Source organism: Panicum virgatum, chromosome 2N (assembly GCF_016808335.1).
Source record: "Panicum virgatum strain AP13 chromosome 2N, P.virgatum_v5, whole genome shotgun sequence".
In the NCBI taxonomy this organism is placed as follows: Eukaryota; Viridiplantae; Streptophyta; class Magnoliopsida; order Poales; family Poaceae; genus Panicum; species Panicum virgatum.
Window position 1 is genome coordinate 66,731,835 of NC_053146.1, and position 23,871 is coordinate 66,755,705.

Here is a 23,871-nt window from a genome sequence, read left to right on the forward strand (position 1 = left end):
AACTTGTCGCCGTCGGGCTCCGCTATCCTTATGGGCCAGCCAACGGAACGGCGGGCGCTGTCCGCACGAGAGCCCATCAGAGCCGACCGGCCCAACAGCGTAAATGGTTGTAAACTCTGCTGACTGGCTGCTGTGACTTCCCACTGCAGCGAGGACGACAAGAGCTTCTCAGCCAAATCAACGGTACAAGTGCAGCAGAGAACAATGCCAACCACGGATTCAGGCAGAAGCCATGGCCCATGGGCTATGTGCAACCCAATTCACGATCTGCGCCGCAGGCATCCCTTATGTTTTGGACCTAAGCACCTAACTGAAGAACTAAGCATCCCTAAACAACAGCGAATATAGGATAGAGAATTAGAGATCCAAGTTATCATCATATCATTCAAAGCATAGGCACATTAGAAGCATACAGCTCCTAGCCAGTGACAATGCCAACAATATATCGATACACTGCTACTCAGAGCAAACTCCTAGTGGGGAGTAAATGTTAAAATGCAACAGTATATCGATACACTGCTACTCAGTATATGACTAAGAACTGCCACTTGACACAGCAGAGTTATCACAGTTTGGCAAGCTCAAAAAGGCTATCGACCTAATGGACCACTAAGCCGGAATGATAACAAACCTCATTTCATTGTGATAACGGACACAACAATACAACCATCGTTGTCCAAAGAGTTCCAATGAAAACATTGCCACCGCCCCCCTACAACTCCAAAACAGTAGACAACCAGCAAGTGTAAATTATAGTTGTACCTACTGGCTACTGCGTCTACTCTGTTTCTCGACTCTTCTTCTTTTTCTTCTCCTTTTTCTTCTTGCTCTTCTCAGCTTCTGCACCATCTCCGGTTTGAGCAATCTCTGGAACCGGGGCATCGCTTCCTTCCTTGCTCTTCTTCTTCTTCATCATCATCATCTTCTTCTTCTTCTTCTTCTTCTTCTTCTTCTTCTTCTTCTTCTTCTTGCTTCCATCCTCGTCGTTAGCCACATCAGCCTCCTCCTCCACTTCCGCCGATCCTGACTCAGCCTTATCTTTCATTTTCTTCTTCTTTTCCTCACTCTTTTCCCCTTCCACTGTCTCAGCAGCCTCCTTAGTCTTGATCTTCTTAACAGGAACAGAAGCATCACCACCATCGGTTTCATCATCCTTCTTCCTCTTCTTCTTCTCCTTGACCTCTTCACCGCCCACGACATCTTGTTCTACCTTCACCTTCTCTGGTTCAGGAGCAGCTGCAATGCTAGCAATCGATACATCACCACCAGCGGGAAGCACCACATTCCGAAGCCACTCATCTAGGGCCTTCTAATTTGGCTTCCCGTGCTTATAAAGGAGGCCCTTAGCAATCAGCTTTTTCTTCTTGAGGGCCACTGGGCCAAGCCCCCACTTCCTTGGGTATGTGTCTCTGTCCATCACAACCCTCTTGATCTTTGCGACTACACCATGGTCACAAGTCGCCATGACAGCAGTGGTCATCTCAGCAATACCTATAGTAATCGCCTCTCCCTTTGTAGTCATCAGAACAACCTCCTCTCCAGTCTCAATATCATTCTCAAACCGGAGCAACCCAGGGATCATAAGCTTAGCACCATAGCAGGTAGCATTCACGGCGAGTCCTTCACAACAAGCCTCTTGTAGCTGGTGAGCAGTACCTCCAGTGGCATGACGATGCGCCTCAAGTAGGTCTCGTCCTTGTAGTTGTCAAGCGACCACATCGCGTCCATCACATCGTGCATGGTCACCATGTTGTCCTGCTCCCCCAGGATGCCCGACCGGACACGGCGCAGCTCCTGCATATGCGCGCCGACGCCAAGGAGCAGGCCAAGGTGCACACAGAGAGTCCAGACATAGGTACCTGCCTCGCAGGAGATCCAGAACACCGCAAGGTGGCGCTCGGGGTCGTGCTCCAGGAGCTTGCTCTCGTAGATGGTCCGCACCCTAAGCTGGCGCTTGACCGCGGAGATGAGCGGCGGGCGCTGGAAGACGGCGCCCGTGAGCGCCTTGAGTGCGCGCGCCACGCAGGCCGTGTCAGGAACGGCGGCGTGGAAGCGCACGACGCAGATGTACTCCTTCCCGGCGCCCTGCTGTGACTTGACGAGGCGCGTGGCGCGGTCGACGCAGACGATGAGGTTGCCGGTGACCTTGGGGTCGAGCGTGCCGCTGTGGCCGGTATTCTCGAGGAGGCGCTTGATCCAGGCCACCACCTCGTGGGAGGACGGGTTGGATGGCTTGTCGAGGTTGATGACGCCGTAGCGGAGGTGCTCGGCGAGGGGGCGCTTCAGCGGCGAGTGGCCGGAGGGGAGCGGGGTGTAGTGGCCGGTGTGGACGTTGGGGCGGTCGTAGTTCTTGAGGAGGAGCGGCTAGGTGGAGGTGTCGAGGGACGGCACCAGGGACTGGGGCTTGATTAGGTAGCCATCGGTCTTCTCCTCGGCCTCGGCGAGCAGTGGCGGGTCGGTGACAACGGCGTCATTTGACTTGTGCTTCTTCTTCTTGGACTTGGCTTGCTCGGAGGCAGGGGATGCGACGGCCGCCGGTGTGGACGACATGGCGGTGGGGCGGGGATTGGGGTTACCTTGTGTTGTCTTGGCGAGGGAGGGGAAAGAGGGTTCAGGGTTTAGGGAGTGGAGAATGGGCCGATCGTAGTCGTAGCACGTGACGATGGGCTAGGCCGGATTACATGTTGGAAACGAGAAACAAAGCTGATTTGGCCCAATGACCTCTTATTTTTCCAGGACCAGCAGCAGTGATATTATTTTTTTAAGGCAACGTAGGTTATGTAAACCACCTTCGTATGTAAACTATGGAAACTCCAATCTGGACCATTAGATCAACATACAAAGGAAAGGGCGCAGGAGGGTGGGAGGGGGGATTTGTAAAAGTGTGATTACCCAATTCAAGATGCTAGCCTCAACAGTGAATTTTATGTAAGGTGCAGCTCATAAAGCAATGTCTCCCCCCCCCGACCTGAAAAACTTGTGTAAAGTTAAACATATGAAATGGAAGATGTCAAATATTCAAAATTCACGTGCTATATGTGTAGTAAAAGATGTACTCCCTCCGTCTCGGAAAGACAGTTCGTTTAGAAATTTTTAGACATGTTACTAGTACTAGAAAATGATCATATTATCCCTAATTAACTATAGCGGTTGTGATTGGAAACCGCGTTGTTTATTTGGTTCCCTAGATTTTCGATAAATGCAAATGCATTGGAACCTGAAAAATAACATTTACTTAAGCATTTGATTGGCTCAGTGCCCTTCTCAATGCAATTTTTTTTTGGTATTTGACATTGTTTTAATTAGACGGACTTTACTATAATTTAGATGAACAATCTTTGTGGGACGAAATTTGAAGGCTAAACGAACAGGAAAACAAAAAAAAGCAGGAACAGTCAACTGTTCTAGTCACATTGCAAAGTACAGTAGAACACAATTTTGTTATTGGGCCTCGTGTATGTGTGTGTGTCGACAATGGGGAAAGGGGTTGACCTTTTGCATGTTGGGGGCAAACATGAAATAACAAAAAATATAGGGGGATGAAGACGTAACAGCTCCAAGCGCTGAACTGTGATGAGAGGGAGAGATTTGCGACGACCCCCAAAATGGGGAAACCCCGAGCTAATCCAAACCCCGGCCGATCTGAATTCCCTCAAATCCCGCAACCGGAGCCCTAATCGCTTCCAAACCCCATCTTCCATCCAATGCCTCCCACCGGCGACGACCCGTCGTCTGCCGCCGGTATCTCATTCCCTGGCGTGGATGGCGGCGGCGGCGGCGGCGATTCTGAAGACGCTGACTTCACCGGCGCTCACCTCCTCGACCCCACCGATCCGGACCTCCCCAACCCCACCACCTCCTCCGCCACCGGCCTGCCCCACGCGGTCCCGGCCGGCGGGAGCGGCGGCGGCCCGGTCACCTCCGGCAACGGCGGGGAGCGGCGGCCCCTGTTCCAGCGCCTCTGGACCGAGGAGGACGAGATTGTTATCCTCCGCGGCTTCGCCGAGTTCACCGCCGCGCGCGGCACGGCGTTCGCGTCGCACCAGTACGACACCGACCCTTTCTACGAGGACATGCGCCGCCGCCTGCAGCTCGACTTCTCCAAGAGCCAGCTCGTCGAGAAGCTCCGCCGCCTCAAGCGCAAGTACCGCAATTGCGTCTCCCGCCTCCGCGAGTCCGGCGCCACCTTCTCCTTCCGCTCCCCGCACGAGCAGGCCATCTTTGAGATCGCGCGCAACATCTGGCGCCCCACAAATAAACACGGCCGAGATCCCTCGGCTGACTCTGACGATGAAGACGCCGCGGCGAACACAAGCCCCAACGGGGAAGTCAAGTCCCCGTCCTCGGGGCGACAGCGACGCCGCAGGCGCGCAACGGATTTCGCTGCAGCCGCTGGCACCGCCCCTACCACTGGCATGGTGCAGCCCCCTCAGCCAGTGCAATCGCCTGTGTCAGTGCCTGTCAAGATGGAAGACTCCCTCCCAGCACTGCCGCAGAATCCAATGCCAGTGACGGTGACCATGGATGGCTCAGAGCCTCTCAGGTTGCCAGTCATGTCACCTCAATCAGGTGTTTCGGATGCGGAGAAGAGTTGCCTGACTCCTCTACTTAAGGAGATGATGCGTGCAGTGATAAATGTCGGAACTAATCCCTTCGGTGCAAAACTATCGGAGCCGCCCCTTGGTTTACCTATGGAAGGGGAGAAATGGAGGAAGCAGCGGATTTTGGAGTTGGAGGTGTACTTGAAGAGAATTGAGCTGCTGCAGGATCAGGCGAAGGCAACACTTGAGGAGCTCAAGTCCTCAACCCCCGGGACTTGATCCATGATAAGATGAGATCTCTTTCGTTTTAGGATTCTTGCTATGATTCTTAGTGTAGATGCTTAGGTCTTTTTGCATATTTTACGTCCATAAAAGAATATTGTTAACTGGGTTGGGGCTTGGAACTAGTTTGTTTATGGTTCTAATTATTCATGTGATATTAGCTGCCATTTATGGTATTTTTGGTAGATCCATAGTTTTTTTATGGTTCTAATTGTTCATGGGATATTAGCTGCCATTTCTGGTATTTTCATAGGTTCATTATCCTTTGTTTACTGAGGTAGTGGTATCCTTTGAGTGGACAGAAAGTACCCTATAGAAAGATGAATGTTTGCAATTAATTTATTAAGATTACAGATTATTGCTATTGTGTCTTGGCTTCTTATTCTGTTTTGTGTGTGTTATCATGAAGTTATAAGATTATATTTGAGAGATTGAACTGGTTCGTGACATTGATGATGGATGTTTGGAAAGGTCATGGAACTTGTGTAGAGTAAATGACCATGAGTTTTAGGATCTGCTCGGGTATACCAAGTGGGTGAAAATTTTGACTCATGTTGAATTGGTGGTCATGGCTATGGCTCTGTTTTGTAAAGATGTGGATTTGCCATGTTATCTCTGCATGAAATAAATGGTTACCCATGTGATTACATTCGTGTTTCCACCGTGAGAATATGGCAAAGCTGTAGGAATAGAGTTATGCTTATTATTGCTCAACATTGTGTTTTGCCATTCTAGAGAGTAGTGGTTTTTGTGCTTCAAATTTGGTGGCAGGGCACCACACTTATTAACAGAAATTTGTATACCATATCTACATACAACTGGATGAAATTTGTATGCAGATATGGTATACAAATTTCTGTTAATAACTGCCATGAACAAAACAGTTATATGCATACAACTGGAGGTCATGGCGCGAGATCCCCTTCCTCCCCGCCGCCTGGCTCCTACCCGACTTCCAGCGCCTCCTCCCCTCCGCGGACGCGCTCCGGACGGGTCAAGCGCCGCAGGGATGCAGACGGCGGCAGCTGTGGCGTGGGCGCCTGGCCCATCACTGTCCACCTCCTCCTCCTCGCCTTCCCCCTACAGGGTAAGGGTTCCTCCGTGTGGCCCTTGGAGGGGTGCTTTCTTCCATGGCTCCACCCGGCTGATGGGTTCTTGATTTGGCTGCTGCTTGATTGTTCTTGATTTGGCTGCTGCTTGATTATTGGATCTCTTGCATTCCTGCTGCTATACCGTGCGTAGATGGAGGCATCAGCGATGGATGCAGAGCTCAGGCGGGTGGTGGACGAGAACCGGCGGCTTCGGGGCATCCTGCAGGAGCTCACCCGGAACTATGGCACGCTGTACCAACAGCTTCTCCAGGTCACGCAGCACCCCCCACGTTAGCATCAACATCCTGATCTCATGAACAACCGATCATCACTGCTGCCTCACGTATGTGATACTGCTTCCTCCGATTATTAGACTGTAATCCTAGCTTGCATCTTATCATGATCTCCATCTTCGGGAGCACGTACGATGTCATTTTTTTTTTCAAATATCGTTTCATAGTCTTTCATTCCCTATTTTCGAAATTTTTTAGAGTTGATTTTAATGCAAGTTGCATATTTTGCAACACAAATGAACTGTTTTCTTGGAAATTATTGGGTTTTAATTAACCAGGCTCTCGCTCATCTAATAATCTTGCTATCTAGACTTGTTAAGCTTTGCTAAACATATATCCTCTTTCGATCAATTATTTCACAGCTTCTTTAATAATCCATTCAGCTATGAGAGAATCTAATATAATAAGAGATTTAGTCATTTTGAATTGAACCTATCGAATTATTACCACCTCCTCGATCTTTATTGATCCATTTGAGTCCGGATCAATATTCGTGCCTAGGCACGTGCATCTCCACTAAAAATTGGAAGTTTATCTTATAAATTTTGCTGTGTCATCGCCAGGAGATCAACCCCCTTATTATGCAGACTAAATCCCTGTCTCACCTCTATCTATGTTTGGATTATATTAAATATTCAATTCCTTTGATCTTCACCTTTTGTGTTGTTTTTCTAAGCCTGGCTTATCTGTTGATCCTGCACTGCTGGGATGGGTACAGGAGGGGAGCAAAAGGGAATGTTGGTGCCCGGATATCGACGAGAAGCGACTGCCCAGATGGCGAGCTACACAAATCGTCATTTTGACACCAAGGAGTAATTTACTCTTATTTCCCTTTGAAACTGAGCCCTGAATACTTTACAATTCCGAGCTTGTTTACTAATTATTCAGTGCTATCCATAATTATATGTTCTATTTATGTATATATTTTTTGTAGGCTGTAAGAAAACCTTTGGGATGAAGAACCAACTGTAATGACTGAAGTAATGAAAACCATATCTTTGGAGGTTCTGTGGGAGAAGATGCTGCATCACATCCACCGAGTAATTCCTTTACATTCCAACTGGAATCTTGGTACTCTTTAATTTGGATGGAACCTGTTGCCAATGAATGACTTTCTGCAGGAATTCTACCATTAAATTTGAATTGAAAAGGAATTTGTTTGCTCATGTATGACCTGTTGCAGGAAATTCACTATGTAATTGAGCATCGTTTGATGGACTGGAAGGATCTAAAAGATGGTTCTCTTAGGGTGGAGCAGCACTCCATGACACCAAAACAAAGCCAACGTCAGATTCTTGTTGGGAAAAATGGCTCAAAGATGTCATTCAGCCATTCTCATATGGAAAACTAGCTCCTATAGTCCTACGCTAGAATGGCTGATAGTGTATTTGGTGAGAAGAGCTTTGTCAATTAACATGTCCAATAAGATGTATTATTTGAATGATTTGTGCGTATTATCGATACTACTGTGTTTGCACCATTGAATTCGGACAAATATTTCAAGAGAATTGGTATTGAAGCCAATGAAGAATTGAGATCCATATTCAAGAGAAATGTCCATCTAATTCTCCAAGTTAGAGTTGTGAAAAGGAGTGCTTGAACAGGGTGTGAGTGTATTTTACATCACATTGACTCCCCGTTATGGTACTCTGTTTCTTCACCCATCTATCTACAGCATTCCTGGAAATGCTTCAAAATTCCTACATGGTGATTTCCTTTTCTTTTTTTAGCATTTGTCCAAGCTCCTTTGGCTCTGATCTCCTGAATCTTGACTGTGTAATTTGTCTAAAGGAATAATGTATGATTTTGTGCTGATCTGAGCACTAAAGTGCAATGCTGGCATGAGGGCATTTGCCAGAAATTTGATTAGTCAGCTGGAGCTTGGATAAACCAGGTCTGTTGACTGCTGGTAGAATTTCTGATCCAATGAGGGCACCCGATTATGCCTCGACTTGCAGATTATGAGCTATGATTATCAATTTTGATGACGATGAGCTAGCTCAGCAACTTTTTGGATGATCTGGTGGAAACAGGGAAATGGCACCCTGCAAAGTGCAGAGCTGCTGTGCGCGCAGCGAATGCTGTGTTTATGATATAGATATGTCTGTGCCGGACTACTGATTCATTTTAGTTTCTTTCGAAGTTCAAAGAGCTGCACCCTAATTTTGTATCTCGATAGATGCTTCACACTTGTAATAATCTGACGACCATGTTATTCGTCTGCCAAACATTATCAAAGATAGTCTGCTACTTCTATGCTGCCAATCATTTTTGTAGCATAAGTTATTTTTCCAAGGGATTTTTGTTTGGCTTGACACCAGCGTTATCAGTTTATCATGCTGCTTTGCTCTCTTTACCGCCTGAGCATTGTGCATGGAAAATTAATTTATTTGAGACCCTCAGAATGGTTTGTCAAGATATTTCCATCTTTCATGAATTCTTGCAATACTCATCTCTCCATGTACCGTCTGATTCTGTCCGTGCAAGAATTTGAAGCTTTCCTTTATCCATTGCCTCAGGAGGTTCCAATCGTATCATTCCACATCGAGGCAAGCATCACTCTTGTGATAAAGATGCATATATACAGGGCATCTTGATATCCATTTCTAACAACTTAACTCAGCATATGGATTTGTTCCATTACAATTTATTAGTTCTTAAGCTAGAGTAGAATAGTTTTTTAATCCGGAGCATAGTTTTGGTTTGCACTTGTTGCTGGTTGAATAAAATAAAATATTTACTATCTATTAGATTATATTATATTATATTGGATTGCTAAATGAATTAAATGTTTAGTAGTCTAGATGCAATCCAATTATTTTTAGATATAATTATTCTATAAACACATACTATTTTTAAATATAATTATTTTTTAACACGTGCTTATGGCACGTGCATCACCACTAGTAAGTTCACAAATAACTTTTGCATACTCCTCGCCTAAATCGAACCATCAAATACCCTGGTTAAGTTGTTTGATTTGATAATTCACCCGTCATCTCTCACTCTCTTCCCTTTCTTTTCTTCTATCTTTTCTTTTTCCTTTCTTTTTTATTACAATCCAACGTGGCTTTACTGGTCTCTTGTATAAAGATAAAAGACGATCCCTTAGATTATCTAGGTTAAATTTTGAGGCTTTTTACTACCCCTAAGCATACCACGTATCTCATCATGCGTACTAAAAATTGATCTACTCATATGGATCTCTCTATCAAACTTCGCCTCTTGTTTCTAGATCTTTTTAGGCTATGTTTAGTTTCCAATTTTTTTTAAGATTTCCCATCACATCGAATTTTTGGACACATGCATGGAGCATTAAATGTAGTTTTAAAAAAATAACCAATTGCACAGTTTAGCTGTAAATGATGAGATGAATCTTTTGAGTCTAATTAGTTCATGATTGGACACTAATTATCAAATAAAAACGAAAATGCTACAGTAACCAAACCCAAAAAAATCGCGAGCTAGGCACGCCCTTAGCAAGTTTTTGCACAAAAAAAGTTGATTCAGTGTTCCTTTCATAGAAAACACTGCTGACCAACTTAATCTACAGATTTACTTCGAACAAAATTTACAACAAACTTGTGTGTATAAAGCGTCTAGAAAAGTTTAACAAAAAATTCCCATCGACAAAGCTATCTAATAAAAAAATTATCGTAAATGTTATGCTAAAAAATACCATTCAAAAGCTGTACTAAGGTCCTGTTTAGTTCTAAAAATATGTATGGAACATTAAATGCAGTTGAAAAAATAACTAACTGTACAGTTCAACGGTAAATGATGAGACGAATCTTTTAAACTTAGTTAGTCTATGATTTTACATTAGTTATCAAATAACAATGAAAGTGATACCGTACCCAAACTCAAAAAATTTCGCCAACTAAACGTGCCCTAAGAAATTATCCGGAGAAGTTTTGCATAGAAGTTGTTTGAAGAATCTTTCCTAACAACATTCTCATGGAAGTTATGCTGAAAAGTTATCATCGGGAAGTTACATATTTGCAACGCTAGAATTTTATGGGAATGATTAAACATGAATCAGCACCAGTGCACAATCAGTCCTGCAGTTTCTCCTCGTTAGCCTAACGGCTAACAGGCTGACACAAAACGCGGAAACGCCGCCGCGGCAAAGCACCTCACCCAAAACGCTCTAAAAAAACTCGCCTCGAACTGCCCGCAAAAAATGGCGGGCCTCGACGGCGGCGGCGGCGGCGGCTGGGGCGGCTACTACAACGACGACGATTGGGACTTCAGCGCGGAACAGCTGGACCAGATAGAGCGGGACGCCATCCGCCAGCTCGCCGAGCGGAAGGCCTCCTCCTCAGCGGCCTCCACCGCTCCCGTCCCTGCCCCCGCTCTCGGGGCCGTCTCGCCGCTCCCCTCCCGCGCCACCGCGCAGGCGGTGGCCGCCTCGTCGCCGCTCGGGGGTAACCACCCCGCTGCTAGGGCCTCTTTGGAGGCCCGCTTCGGCAAGGTTAGGGTTTCTTCGCCCTTTTGCTGGTTAGGGGGTTTTCTTATTGGCGCATTGCGGATTGGCTCGATGGTCCAATTAGTAGATCCCAGTGGTTAGTCACATCGAATGGTATCTTTGCTCTGAAGATGGTTATTACTTTCGGAAAAAGTTCGTTTTATCAGTCTTTATACTCTGTAGTGATTTTTCCGTTTTCAAGAATTTAAGGTTTCCTGTCCAAGAACTCGTCGGTTCATAGATTTTCGATATTAGACACGAGTTTCAGTCAATGCATATATATGCCATGGTAAACTTGTCAGCCTCCTCATTGACTCATCTCTGTAATTGAGTTCTTTGGGAAACTGGGATTTTCTGTTTGAAGAAATGGTGAATCTTGATGTGATTTCTAAGCTTATTGTTTCGTGCACAGCATCAATGCAACGGGTCTATTTCTCGTTATGGCCAATTTTATGGAACGCTGGGAGGTTTATAGTTCAAGTACCATCGTGTCGGTGACGAATTTAGGATTGTTTCTGATTCGTTTTCTTTGTTTATGTGTGTTAGAGTTTTTTTTAAATCTGTTCTGTGTTGCAGTGTGCAAAAATGAAACACAAAATTAAGAACTTTTCTTTGTCGAAACAAAATATATTGTTCTAGCTGGATAATTGATAGCTTTGGTGTTGAGAGGATCACTGTTTTAGCAGAAGTCAATCTGTTAGTGATAGAGGGATTTAATTTCTGCAATTCTTAGTTTTTTATATTCCCTAGCTTCGATTGCTGATAATTGTGATCCGTATACTTTTCAATTTCACATATAAACTGTTTCTCAGGTTGAAGCGGTTTCTCCTTTGCGGCCATGTGACTCAAACACATCGAGAAATGCAGGTACACGACATAATTGATGTTTCCTGTTTGTTCTATATGAACTGTTGCTTAAGTTTACCCCCCTCTTCTTTTCACTTGTCATTGAAGTGAATAATAGTCAGGGAAGTTCACCTAAGGTATCTGTAAATCTTTTCCTCCATTCTAGCGGTGTGATTGCAGCGAAGTTTCCGTACAATCAGGTACTTTCTCCCCAACAATTCAACTGTCTCAGAATTATATGAAACTATAATTTGCTTGCTTCGGTTTATTTCTCAGTTACTTGTGGATGCATTTCACAAGATCCCGAAAGCCGGCTGGAATGCGAAAGAAAGGTATCCTTTCCCCACTTGTTTTATTTCCAGGTTCATCAGATGTTTTCTATGATCTGGAAAAAGTTGGTGCCTGTGAAAAATTCACTGTTTATTCTGATTGTTTTTTATTTAATCCAAAACCTTAGGGTATGGATGTTCCCTCCCTCATCTTTATCAACAGCAGAGGAGGTTCTTTGTTCCGTACCAGGATTAACTGTGGAGGTATCATCTGTAATAAAAAAAAAGAAGCTGTTTATTGCAGTAGCATTCTTTTGATCATTTTATTTTATTGCCTTCTTGCTTGGTTGATTAAACCTATATGCGGTTCCTACTCGATTAGTGAATTCTGCATCATTTAGCTTGTTGAACTCAAACAAATTCAATGTAACACTTAAAATATATGAGCGTGGACGCATGAAGAGGAAGAATAGTTCAGTTTTTTATTTTTTGTGTATGTATGTGTGTGTAGGGGTTCTCTCTTTCTTTCTATTTTTTTGTGCGGATGTTGCAAAGCTTTTATTTTCATCTTGGAACAAAAATTCAAGAGACACAGTATAAGCTTCATTATGCCGCCTCATATCATATGAATTTTTTCAAGAATTCAAACATAACGTATCTAGAAATTTATATCATGCACAGAGGAAATTTGACTTTTGAGCATATATTCATTTTGGTCACGCAGTGTTCTTCCCTAGCAGGTTCACAAATTGGATCCCCTAGTTCATCGTGCTTTACTTGCGGCTTCAAGCACCAAAGATCTTCGAGGTATCTAAATTTACCATGTGCGCTTATAGAATCCATGTTCACCTGATGTTTAGTTACTGGATATACATAGATAATGGCCTTGTTTGGTTTCCTAGAATTCTAGGAATAGTAACATTTTGATCGCTAATTACTGTATTAAATAAAGGCAGTTTACAAAACCAACTTCAGAACCCTGACGAATCTAATGAAGCCGTTGACCGCGTGATTAGAGGATGGTTACTGTAGCATCACTATAGATAATCATTGATTAATTACCGTCATTAGATTTGTCGCGAAAAGTTACACCCATCCCTGAAGAGGTTTTGCAAATAGACTTCATTTAGCCCTTCATGCAGATCCTAGAAGACGTATTCTAGGGTTCCTAGAATGGAACCAAACAGGGCCAATTTTGCAAACCTACTTGTTACCAAGGTGCTTTCAGATATAAACTCTCTTTGTTTCTTTACTATTTGCTTGAAGTATACAATGAAAATGTTGAAAATCCAAAAAAGCTGTATGCTGCAGAATGTAAATCAAAATGATCAATTTGGAATAGTTTTTTTTTTCGTTTAAATTTTAAACGTGATTTTTTTGCAAGGGCTGACCTCATTTTTCTTGGGGAAGATTTGTATGACAGGATTCCCACTGATGTTGAGTCGAAGCTTATGCCGTTTCAGCGAGAAGGCATCAGGTGTGGTGATTTAACATTCTTTAAATCTATTTAGTGCATGTTGGTGAAAAATTGATTCCAAGATTGGCATTTTGTGCATAATTTTGAGTTTAATGATTAATTATGCTGAGATCATTTTTCAATGAAAAGTTAGAACACAGTTGGTCAAATATCCTCATTCCTGCTCAACTTATGTTCAATGCATTACATTTCTGTGCTGTACTTAAGGAATGACTTGCTGACTCGTACTCGTACTATAAGCAAATGAACATTGTGTTATTCTTGCTTGTTCGGATCGGTACCCAACTACTCACCATATCTTGAGCTTTGTAGTATGGTAACCATAAGCCAGTAGCCTAAGTATGTGCTTCGATTGTTGTTTATTGATGTAGATCCATAAATAACTGTATGTTTTGCATGGTTGCAGGTTTGTTTTACAGCATGGTGGCAGAGCCCTAATTGCGGATGAAATGGGTCTTGGAAAGACATTACAGGTAAAGCATCATATTCTGAACCATCAATCCATCATCATGAATTTCCATATTGCCTGGATTCATGACATCCTTGCCCCGCATTGGAATGGAACTATGCACTTGATTCCAATTCTTACGCTTCAGATCTACCAACCTAAAATCAAGTATTATATGTTTGATAGATTTACCTTTAGCATTTAATGCTGAACAGACTCACATAATGGTATTGGTTTGTGTAATCGACTCAAATCATGATTCTTGAGACTGATCGTTGACGACTTATTTAATTTGATGGATGTAGAGCCCATTAGTTCTTTCAGGGACTAATTTTGTTTCCTAATGCCTATGCAGGCAATTGCTGTTGCTTCTTGCCTTCACGATTTCTGGCCAGTTCTTGTGATCTCTCCATCTTCCTTGCGATTACATTGGGCATCTGTGAGCACCTCTTATTTCTTCTACCTTCCATTTTTTTTTTTATTTTAGCAATAGTTTCTTTATGTACAAGGGAGATCTAAACTTGATAATTTACTTTTATAACAGACGATTCAGAATTGGCTCAACATCCCCATGGAAGATATATTGGTATAGCCTAAACTTTTTCGTGCACTAGTTTTCCCTTAGAAAGTTTCATTCTGCTAGTGATCTAGTCTAGTTAAAAGCACATATATCTGTGAAGTCTTTTCCCAGAAGTAAATTATCCCTTTATTTACTAGTATCATGATCATATAGTATACGGGCATGCTACCTGACTGGTTAGCAGAGCTCAAGCACCCCAGGTCCTGGGTTCGACTCCCTGTGGGAGTAAATTTAAATAGGCTTGGGTTAAAAAGCACCTCTCGTCGGCTGTGGTCCTGAGGTATACGTGTAACCGCCTGAGTTGCTTTCAGCAAGATGTACGTGGCTGCAGGCATGTGTCCTGAGCACTCGGTGGGATGTCCAGGGCAGTCGGCCTTTGGGGTGTTTCTCGGCATGCACATGAGAAGCTTCCTCTCAATGCAATGCTGTGGGGGCAGTCTTTCTCATGCTGGTTGAGTTTTTTTTTATTTTTTATTTATAATGATGATCATATAGTGAGATACAACATAACGAAGAAAGAACGAAGCCATTGGAAAATGTTGCAATGGACCTAACCTGGATAAATTTTGTTCGAATAGAATCTGATGTAGCAGTTACTATCTTATGTGTACAGGAAAACTTGATATGAAGTAAACTGCATAGTTTGACAAGTCCTAACTCCTAAGCATATAATATACAAGTTTATTTCATTCATTATGCTGATGGGTATGGATTACTGTCTTTTCAGGTGGTATTGCCACAAACTGGAGGATCACACAAGGCAGGATTCAGACTAGTTTACTCAAACACTAAAGGAGATATTCGTTTGGATGGGGTATTCAATGTGATATCTTATGATGTAGTTCCCAAGATACAAAGCACACTTCTGGATTCGGATTTCAAGGTATAAATTTTTGTCTTATACTTCATTTCATTTGAGCAGAATGAAATATACCCCAAATAACTATCTTTTCATAGGTACCATGCATGTATGTAACAACTAGGTACAAAGCACACTTCTGGATTTGGATTTTATGATGTTGACACCTTCCATTTTGCATGCATGTAACAGCTAGAAGCCTAGAACAGTAGAACTAGCGCCACTATTGTCCTCTGGTTGCAATTTGAACTATAAATAGTTTTATGCATGCTTTATCTATAACCTCTTTTAAATGGTTTTCATCCAGATTGTTATAGCTGATGAATCACATTTTATGAAGAATGGCCAAGCGAAGAGAACGATTGCTTCACTTCCGGTTCTGCAGGTTTGTTATTTCTTATGAGGAAAATATGTATATGGCTTAATTTTGACGAGTGGATATTTGTAATGCACTACACTTCATCACAACCAATCACAATGTCCTGATCGATCATTAGGTGTAGACACTGACCTGAAGTGGGCTGAATACCTGAGTGGCGACAATTGAAGATGGACTTTAGGATGGATTATACCAGATGGGGGTGGTGTAGAAGCTTTAGGTTGAGAAAAGACTAACTCATTCTTTGTATATAAGACATGATCACCCCTCATTTGTAGATATGGTTGATGCCTAACAAAATCTCTAAACCAGATCGTGTCTTTATCTCTTATCCCTAACAAACACTTCTGTAGCACCTTATCTGTTCAATAAACGATAACCAACTAACCTGAGAGTGATACTACAGCACCTGAGAGTGATACTTGCCCGGTTCTTATATATTCTTCCGCCAAAGTCTTTTCTAATCCATTATTCTTGCTTTAGGAAATGTTGTTTTACCTGATTAAGGGACCTGTAAGATTTTCTGTTGAATTGATGCAAAAATTTCCAGAACACTAATTGTGACTTGCAATTGCAGAAAGCTAAATATGCTGTTTTGCTTAGTGGAACTCCTGCTCTGTCTCGCCCAATTGAGCTGTTTCCTCAGGTAAATGTTGTTTCTGTATTTATATGCACATGTTTAATGCTTAAAAGTAGAGTGACAGCTACTTCTGCTGCGTGTCCAGCTCCAGGCGTTGTATCCTACTGTGTACAAGAGTGTTAATGAGTATGGCAATAGATATTGCAAGGGTGTAAGTACTAGACTTATCAATTTGCTTCAATTTCTGTTACCAATGGTGAATCTGTGACTGATTACCATATGATTTTTCAGGGCTTTTTTGGAATGTTTCAAGGTGCTAGCAATCATGAAGAGCTGCATAATTTGATGAAAGCAACTGTCATGATCCGTAGGTTGAAGAAAGATGTCCTTTCGCAGTTGCCTGTTAAACGTAGGCAACAGGTAACCTCTTGGAGGGTTTTCATCAACATAAGAAATATGGAGTAATATGTAAATGAAAGTTATTCCATTTTACTCAAATCCAAGATTTTTGTGTATTAAATCTAAATTCCATTTTCATCTGTAATGAAATGATACGTAGCGATCCTGTGCATTTAAGAAAAAAAGTGAAATCCGTCTGAATTGACAGCTACTCAGACCTTTGATCTCTAGCACAACCTTTTGGATGTGCCTCGTTGCCTGATTATTTCTGGCCCTTTCTCTATGTTGGCGCTTCTTATTTCTTTGCAATGCTCAAAACTAACGTTAAGAAGTTTACGTTGACCTTACACAGCGAGTAAGATAACCTTTCAGGGATGTAGCTTCTATGTGATCTTAGTTCCCATTACGCCGGTATTTTTCTTGACTATATGAAGTTTTACGCTTAATGGTTCCATGTCTCATCAACAGGTCTTCCTTGATTTAAGTGAGAAAGATGTGAAACATGTCCGTCCTATATTTCAAGAGGTATTATTTGCTTCTATCCTTTACCTGCAAATGATATATCGTAGCATACGAGAACACAAAATCAGTTCTAGAAAGTAAAGTTCTTGTTGTATTTTTTTTTGCATGTTGTATTTCACTTTTGAAATGTCTATAATAGATATGTTCTCGCAGCTCATATGCTTCAGGAGTAGGTAGTGCTCCCCTTCCTTTTGGCCATGCTGATGTTGGACTGCAGCAGGCAATAGCAAGTAGTAGGCAACAATTCTGGGAGTATGCCCCCAACAGTAACAAGTAGTGGGAGTTTGTCCCAGCAGTAATAGTAATTGGTTGTGACATCATGTACTGTACTTTTGACTTGTGCATTTCTTGATATAAGGAAGAGATAGGAGCAGCTACTGCTGTAGTTCAGAAGCGCCAAGTTCGTGGTGTTCCCTGTTCTCCCCTTCTCCTACCTTGTGCTAGAGGGAGGGGGAGGAGGGAGTACCTGGAGGCTGGCACAACAATTTAGGCTTCAAATTTTAACACAGAAATAAAGGGAAATTATGCATTGCCCTTAGTTTTCATATTCCGTCTCTGCATCAGTGCAACCATTAAAGTTACATTTTTACTTCAAAAAATGCTAAAGTGGTGTGTATTTATGTCTAGTTGGAGACACTGAAGATCAAAATCGAGTCTGCTGACTCCAAGGAGATGATTGACTCCCTCAAATTTACACAAAAGAATCTTATCACTAAGGTAATCTGAAAGTGCACCCCTTTATGCTCTTATGAAGTTGTTCGCTATTATTTTCTTAGCAAGTATCCTACTTTTCTAGCTAGTACAAACCAATCTATATAACTCCGCTAAAGCTGAAATTTATTTTTTTACCATTTCTTTTTGAATCATTTTTTTTTTGAAACAAGCCAAGTCCCCTTGAAGATAATATTATTGGACCATAGATAAATGCTTGATTAGTTTTAGCTTCAAGCCTTCATTGTCTCTTCCTTTTTTTACCATTTCCAAGGTATGTTGGCATGCATAGTGACTTTTAGTTAAAAGTTACAAATTCTGTAAATTGCTGTTCCAAGGTTCTTTTGTTGCGTGTTGGATTATGTCATCTGAATTGGCCAATTTGGTAGTGCTGCAAATTGTAGTTATGAAATCTTTGGATAGGTTATCTGTTCATTGGAACACCCACATAAATTTCATCTTTCATTTCCAATCTTTTACATGGGGAAGCTAGTATTGAATTCAGGAGCATGTTTCTTGTCCATATTATAAAATTGTATCCAATTTTTTTATCTGCATTTGGCATCATTTTTGCATTTTTATCTGCCATTTAGCTTATTATGATTTGTTTGTATTCAAAGTATGATTCTGTTTTTTGTAATCACAGCTCTACACCGATTCAGCAGTGGCCAAAACTCCAGCTGTGTTGGATTTCCTGGGCACTGTAATTGAGGTGATCACATGATATTTTGATTCTATAAATTTATTAGATTTTCCTTTTATTCTACCCCCATGATGGAACTTTCTAGTCACTGCCAATTTCATGATTCCATTTGAGGATTCTACACTTTCACTTGCTGAAGCAGATATCCTGTTGAGTTTTCACCAATTATAATTCTCTTCCATTCCATTTTCTTTCATTTGGGACCACATTAGTGTATAACTGGAAAAGGAAGGAATCCTCCTCATTTTCAATTGTGTTTTACTGAAACCAGCTTGATTGAACTTTAGTTAGGTATAAAAACTGTTTTGGGAGGTTACGACAATGTTGTTGTATTGCCAGGAATGGGCCCGTTTTATGAACTGGCTCTCTCATTCCCTTTTTATCCCATCTAGTGAGAATGGTCTGTTAGCCCGTTATTCTCATTTGAATTATGGTATGAAGCTTACAAAGGTACCTCGTCCTCATAGGCAATAACTAAATTCTTTGCTTTACCAATCTATATCCAGGCAGATTGCAAGTTCTTAATATTTGCTCATCACCAACCCTTGATTGATGCTATTGAACAATATCTCGTGGTAAGAATCTAATAATGTATTTAGTGTTACTTGTTTATGATGCATCTGGACCTACTTATAACAACCACGTTTCAGAAAATGAAAGTAACCTACTTCTAACAACCATGTTTCAGAAAAAGAAAGTAAAGTGTATCAGAATTGATGGCCAGACACCTGTGACTACAAGGCAAACATTAGTCGCAGATTTCCAAAACAAGGATGACATCAAGGCAGCAGTGGTACGTTTTTACTTTAGTGCTTCATATTCTATCTTGCATTTTTCTTAAATCCAGCTTAAAGTCGCTGAAATTACCTTTTGCATGTAAATTAGAAAAAAAGGAAACTGCATGTAAGCTGACCACTATTAACATGTATTGAATACATCAGCTGGGACATTCATATTTCAAGATCCAGAAATTATCTTGGTGTTTTGATTTTTGAAATTTGCTCACGTCCCTACTCAATGATCTTGGCTTTTGCATAGTTGGCTAAACTGTCATTGAGTATAACCTTTCTTTAACCCTGGCAGAAAGGTTGAACTAAGAGGGCACTTGCCACGATTTTTTCGCAATGATAGGAAATTTGACTCCTTAGATAATGAAGTGTTCTCCTAAAGATTTGAGAACATGTGTAGTTAAGGAACTGTGGTACGACTACCCTAGTTTTGAGTTCTCGCCGAGGCGATTTTGGGTACATATTTTCTAAGCCGCTTAGTTACTCTTAGATTGGTCTAGTTTGTTTTTAAATCTGTAATTAGCAATCACAATTGTGATGTTCAAACTCTGGGCAGGTTTGATCAAATTTAGTGTAGTATTATCGCGTACAACCTAATGAGATTGTAATACTGTAGTTGTCTATCAAATCTGGGGGCTACGGGTTAACTTTGACAGCAGCGAGTACAGTAATCTTTGCTGAGTTATCATGGACTCCTGGCGACATTATTCAAGCTGAAGATCGCGCCCACCGGATTGGCCAGGTGAGCATGAGACACTCATTGTTTTGTGAGCAGCAGAGTCCTTTTCTTTTTGCTGTGAAAGTGTACGATTCATTGATTTGATGGGACCACAATGTTTTCAGTTGATAATTTGTTGTTCCACCTTTAACAGTAGCTCCATAATTTTCTTTACAACTCCAGGTTTCATCAGTAAATGTATATTACCTTCTCTCGCATGGCACAATCGATGACCTTATCTGGTATGCCCTGGACTTTGATTACCTATAGCATGTTGTAATTTATTCCATGTACTCATTGTCCTGTTCACCCTGGTTTTGCTTCCCAGGGGCGCTGTTCAAGGCAAACTTGAGAATCTGGGACAGGTACTATCTCGCTACCCCTAAATCATTTTTTCCACGATGACAACTCAGCGACCCACACGAGTCTGATTGAGAAATCAACAACCCTCTTCTTTTGTTATGTTCTCAGATGCTGGACGGGCAGGAGAAGACACTGGACGTTTCCCAGATTGACAGCAGACCAAGCCCCTCCAAGCAGCAGAAGACGCTCGACGGCTTCCTGAAGCGGGGCAGCACCTCCACTGAGGGTCAGCCCAGCACTAAGCACCCTCGGTTCTGACTTCTGACTTCAGAGTGACAGCGGCTGATCAAGGTGTCTTTGTGAAGTACCAAGATCCCTGCCAACCTCATGGCATTGTTTGCAGGTTTTGTATGGACCTGGTCGAAGCTCGCTCCAGCTGGATCGGTCCACGGTGGTAGCGTTGTATTTTGGCTCATGGTTGGTTGTAAAATCCTTACTAATTCGGATTTGTGATGGGAGTTCATATCGCTGACCCACTTGTCAGTTGCTGCCCGTTGATTCAAATCCAGTGTCTTTGCTTGTAATCTGCATGTATCTATTTTTACTGTCCGGATTCAATCGTAGAAAGTCTCGAGGTTTTAACTGACAAGTCATGAGGGCGTACTGAGGCCTGTCGGATGATACCAGGGTCATAAATGGGCCGGCAACATTTTGCTGTCGAGAGAATGGATGCTCATGGAGGCGTATGATGGGCCTGAACTTTTAATGGATAAAGGGCCTCTCAAATCTTGGCCCATAAAAAATGAAAACCTAGGCAACACGAGAGGTTTGCTTGCTGGTTTTCCAACCAACGCCGACTCCCCTCAACGCCGCGCTCGCCGCCTCCCGCGCCGGACTTGCGCCGCCTTCCTACGCTTGCTGATTTCCGCCGACCAAATACATCGGGCGGTGACCTCGACGCTGACGGCCCCTTTGACGGCTCGAGGGGACTTCATTAGGCGACCTACCGACGGCTATCCTCAACCCGGCGGCCGGCGGCTTCTACTCAGGTAAACCGCTGAGGATTTGAGGTTCCCAGTTCGAGTTTCGTGGCCTTAGCTTGTGAGCCCGCGCCGCCAAGATTTCCTGATTTTATTTTTAGTCATTGCACTCCGATGTTGCAAGTCTCAGTTTTTCAGTGTTCAGTTTCTTTAGCGTTCCTGTTCTGTCGTTTGCAGTAGCGCTAGCGTTCCGCTCTTCTGGGTATTGGGCTATTGGCAGTCTCTGTTTGGTGGCGATGAGCAAGAAGAGGAAGTCCCTGAAACTAGCCAAATCGTTGAGAGATGCTGAAGAAGTGTACGCGCTTTGCCTCATCATCATATTATTAACTTTTCTCTTGGTTATGATCTGTGATGCTTTCGTCTGATTCTCACGGTGCTAATTCACTTGTGCACTTTCATTATGCAGACTAACTTCAGATTACATTGCAGGAGACGTTCTTGATGACCTACTGTCGAAACTTGTCAGGTAAGTAGGTAACACTTGTTTTCCCACCTTCCCTGCTGCTTCACTAGTTAGATTCAGAAAGGCCTAAAAGGTATTCTTCTCTAGGAGTGTGGAGGTTGCAAAGGCTTCTAGGGGAGGTTTACCAGAAAAGATATGGATGAAGGTATTGTTATCTTGGCTTCACTACATTTTGCCATCGTTAATGGCAGTCTGTTCTGTTCTCCTGTCTCCTGAGCAAGCTCAGTAGGTAGATTCTGTTTTTCCTTTTGCATTTATGCCATTTTGCTGCTGCAGAAACAATTTGCTATCGGGGTCAATGATGTGACAAGGGTTCTTGAGCGAATGCCTCCAGCTACTGCCACTAATTCTACTTATAGTTCTACTGAAGCACAAACTGTCTCAGGTCGTCGTAGAGCTCCTTTGGTGCCACTGCAGGTTAGTTTTATTTCGTATTTTGCCTTCATAAGAAACCTACCTATGAAATTGGAGCCTCTTGATTTCTTATGCTTATATATTAGGTGCAAAGAGATGTGAAATTGCAGCATATTTGTGTCTAATACCATTATTTTTTGCTCTGTTCTTTTAGTGAAGACAAAGACATCAGTGCCTTTCTGCTTCCTTAGGAAATTTTCCTTGATTTTCGCCACTTTGAACTTTTTTTTTGTTGCATACTGTGATTTTAAGCCTTAATAGTAAATTATAGCATCAAATATATGCCGTCTTCTGCGAAGTGCACACATTTTCATCTGTACTGTTTTATTTCTACATCATTAGCTTATTCTCTTTCACTCTGTGGGCAACAATTAAATGAGTCAAGGATATTGGTGAACATGTTCAGTGATTCAGTCAAGTACAAAGATATGGACAATTTCAAGTGTACATACATCTTTGACAAAGATTTAATGAGGAACCCTGAATCTGACAAATATGTCTCATTTTATAATGCAACAATGCAGGCTGTCCTTGTAGCTGCCGATTGCAATCCCAAGTGGTTAACAAAACATATACCAACCCTGGCATCTACAAGGCAGGTTCCCGTACTGTGCATCAAGGACAACAAAGGAGGCTCAGTGAGGTTGGGTCATGTGGTGAATATCAGAACAGCACTTGCCATTGGAGTAAAGGTCAGCTTGTTTTCTTTTCTGATTGATTCCAATATGCTTTACTGTCTAGCAAGTATTCATGAGACTGGTGTTCAAATGAATGTTAGGCTGGAGACAGCGTGGTCAACAAGACTATCGACGAGGTCTTGGATTGTAATAAGCAATGAACCATAAAATTATCTCTGGGAGCAGCAAAATGATGGATAAAAACGTTTGAACTCCTGGGCATGCAACAGTTCCAGAGCATCTGAGAGATGGGTTAACATCTGACATAGAGAGAAGAAGCTTTAGAAGGGGGTATACGGTTCTACCAGATCGTGGCAAGATCAATTTTCTTACACCGATACTCGGAGAACCCTTTCTACCAATACCCAAGGGGAATAGGCGTACAACTCTGTTTGAATGGATTGCAAAGATATTTGTGCATAGCATTCCCATTGTGATCTGATCTTGGATTGTCGCCTATGTTTTTCTCTGTTACCAACAATAGATGATGTGAAAGTAATGCTGGCATAATTGTAAGTTTGAATGTTTAATGTGTTTGAGACACCACAGCACCTGTTCATTTTGTTGTAGTTGTCTTTTTTTCTTCATCCACAAACATCTGTTTTAAGTTGAACCACCCATGAAGTATTCAAGCAATCAGTTCGAACTCGATATTACACATGTCAAGAATATGTCACTTTGAACAAGACTTGTAGATACGCAACTTTGACGGCTTGACTAATCATTGCCAGAATAAGAAGAGAGAAACAGAAATACTGGCCCTTGTAGCGAGGACTTGAGGACTTAGGGTTAGGCATGCGTGTTCACACGCACAATACACAGGAGTACAACCATATATATGTCAGATGCTCATGCATACAAGTATACTAACCCATCCCAAAACAAGGCTTTGGCAACAATAGTGTAACACGCCAAGCATCTCTTCATTTCACCAACCCATGCAGGCAGAAAAGCATGGGCTTAGAGCTAGGTAGCACTCGTACGTGGAGCTTGATGTCCATCTGCAGCCTGAACTCTGAA

At 42.4% G+C, this 23,871-nt stretch overlaps 3 protein-coding genes and 1 pseudogene across 6 annotated transcripts; 3 read left to right on the forward strand and 1 right to left on the reverse strand.

Annotated features, from left to right (window-relative positions):
- Window positions 1–559: 559 nt before the first annotated feature.
- Window positions 560–2,550, reverse strand: LOC120661950 (annotated as a pseudogene).
- A 1,004-nt stretch (window positions 2,551–3,554) lies between these two features.
- LOC120661952 (probable transcription factor At3g04930) lies at window positions 3,555–7,761 on the forward strand. Of its 2 annotated transcripts, none has more exons than XM_039940983.1 (5): window positions 3,555–5,910; window positions 6,066–6,257; window positions 6,884–7,019; window positions 7,142–7,247; window positions 7,391–7,761. In XM_039940983.1, the coding sequence occupies exon 1, from the start codon at window positions 3,705–3,707 to the stop codon at window positions 4,818–4,820; it is 1,116 nt and encodes a 371-aa protein (XP_039796917.1). In that variant the 5' UTR covers window positions 3,555–3,704; the 3' UTR covers window positions 4,821–5,910; window positions 6,066–6,257; window positions 6,884–7,019; window positions 7,142–7,247; window positions 7,391–7,761. The 2 variants fall into 2 exon arrangements, with proteins under 2 accessions (XP_039796917.1, XP_039796916.1); XM_039940982.1 differs by having other exon boundaries at window positions 6,926–7,019.
- Window positions 7,762–10,329: 2,568 nt separating this feature from the next.
- LOC120661953 (DNA annealing helicase and endonuclease ZRANB3-like) lies at window positions 10,330–20,899 on the forward strand. 2 transcript variants are annotated; one of them, XM_039940984.1, is made up of 24 exons: window positions 10,330–10,681; window positions 11,488–11,542; window positions 11,630–11,721; window positions 11,798–11,853; window positions 11,979–12,054; window positions 12,531–12,597; window positions 13,201–13,267; window positions 13,674–13,740; window positions 14,071–14,154; window positions 14,260–14,301; window positions 15,023–15,178; window positions 15,462–15,539; window positions 16,111–16,179; window positions 16,259–16,324; window positions 16,405–16,533; window positions 16,981–17,037; window positions 17,662–17,751; window positions 18,392–18,457; window positions 18,916–19,023; window positions 19,137–19,241; window positions 19,853–19,978; window positions 20,138–20,196; window positions 20,283–20,319; window positions 20,426–20,899. In XM_039940984.1, exons 1-24 carry the CDS (start codon window positions 10,391–10,393, stop codon window positions 20,573–20,575), a joined length of 2,193 nt encoding a protein of 730 aa, XP_039796918.1. In that variant the 5' UTR covers window positions 10,330–10,390; the 3' UTR covers window positions 20,576–20,899. The 2 variants fall into 2 exon arrangements, with proteins under 2 accessions (XP_039796918.1, XP_039796920.1); XM_039940986.1 differs by having other exon boundaries at window positions 10,347–10,681; window positions 18,955–19,023; window positions 20,426–20,841.
- Window positions 20,900–20,977: 78 nt separating this feature from the next.
- Window positions 20,978–23,431, forward strand: LOC120661954. 2 transcript variants are annotated; one of them, XM_039940988.1, is made up of 7 exons: window positions 21,103–21,306; window positions 21,475–21,592; window positions 21,704–21,763; window positions 21,848–21,905; window positions 22,037–22,177; window positions 22,699–22,866; window positions 22,953–23,431. In XM_039940988.1, the coding sequence occupies exons 2-7, from the start codon at window positions 21,534–21,536 to the stop codon at window positions 23,010–23,012; spliced, it is 546 nt and encodes a 181-aa protein (XP_039796922.1). In that variant the 5' UTR covers window positions 21,103–21,306; window positions 21,475–21,533; the 3' UTR covers window positions 23,013–23,431. The 2 variants fall into 2 exon arrangements, with proteins under 2 accessions (XP_039796921.1, XP_039796922.1); XM_039940987.1 differs by lacking the exon at window positions 21,475–21,592 and having other exon boundaries at window positions 20,978–21,306.
- Window positions 23,432–23,871: the final 440 nt, after the last annotated feature.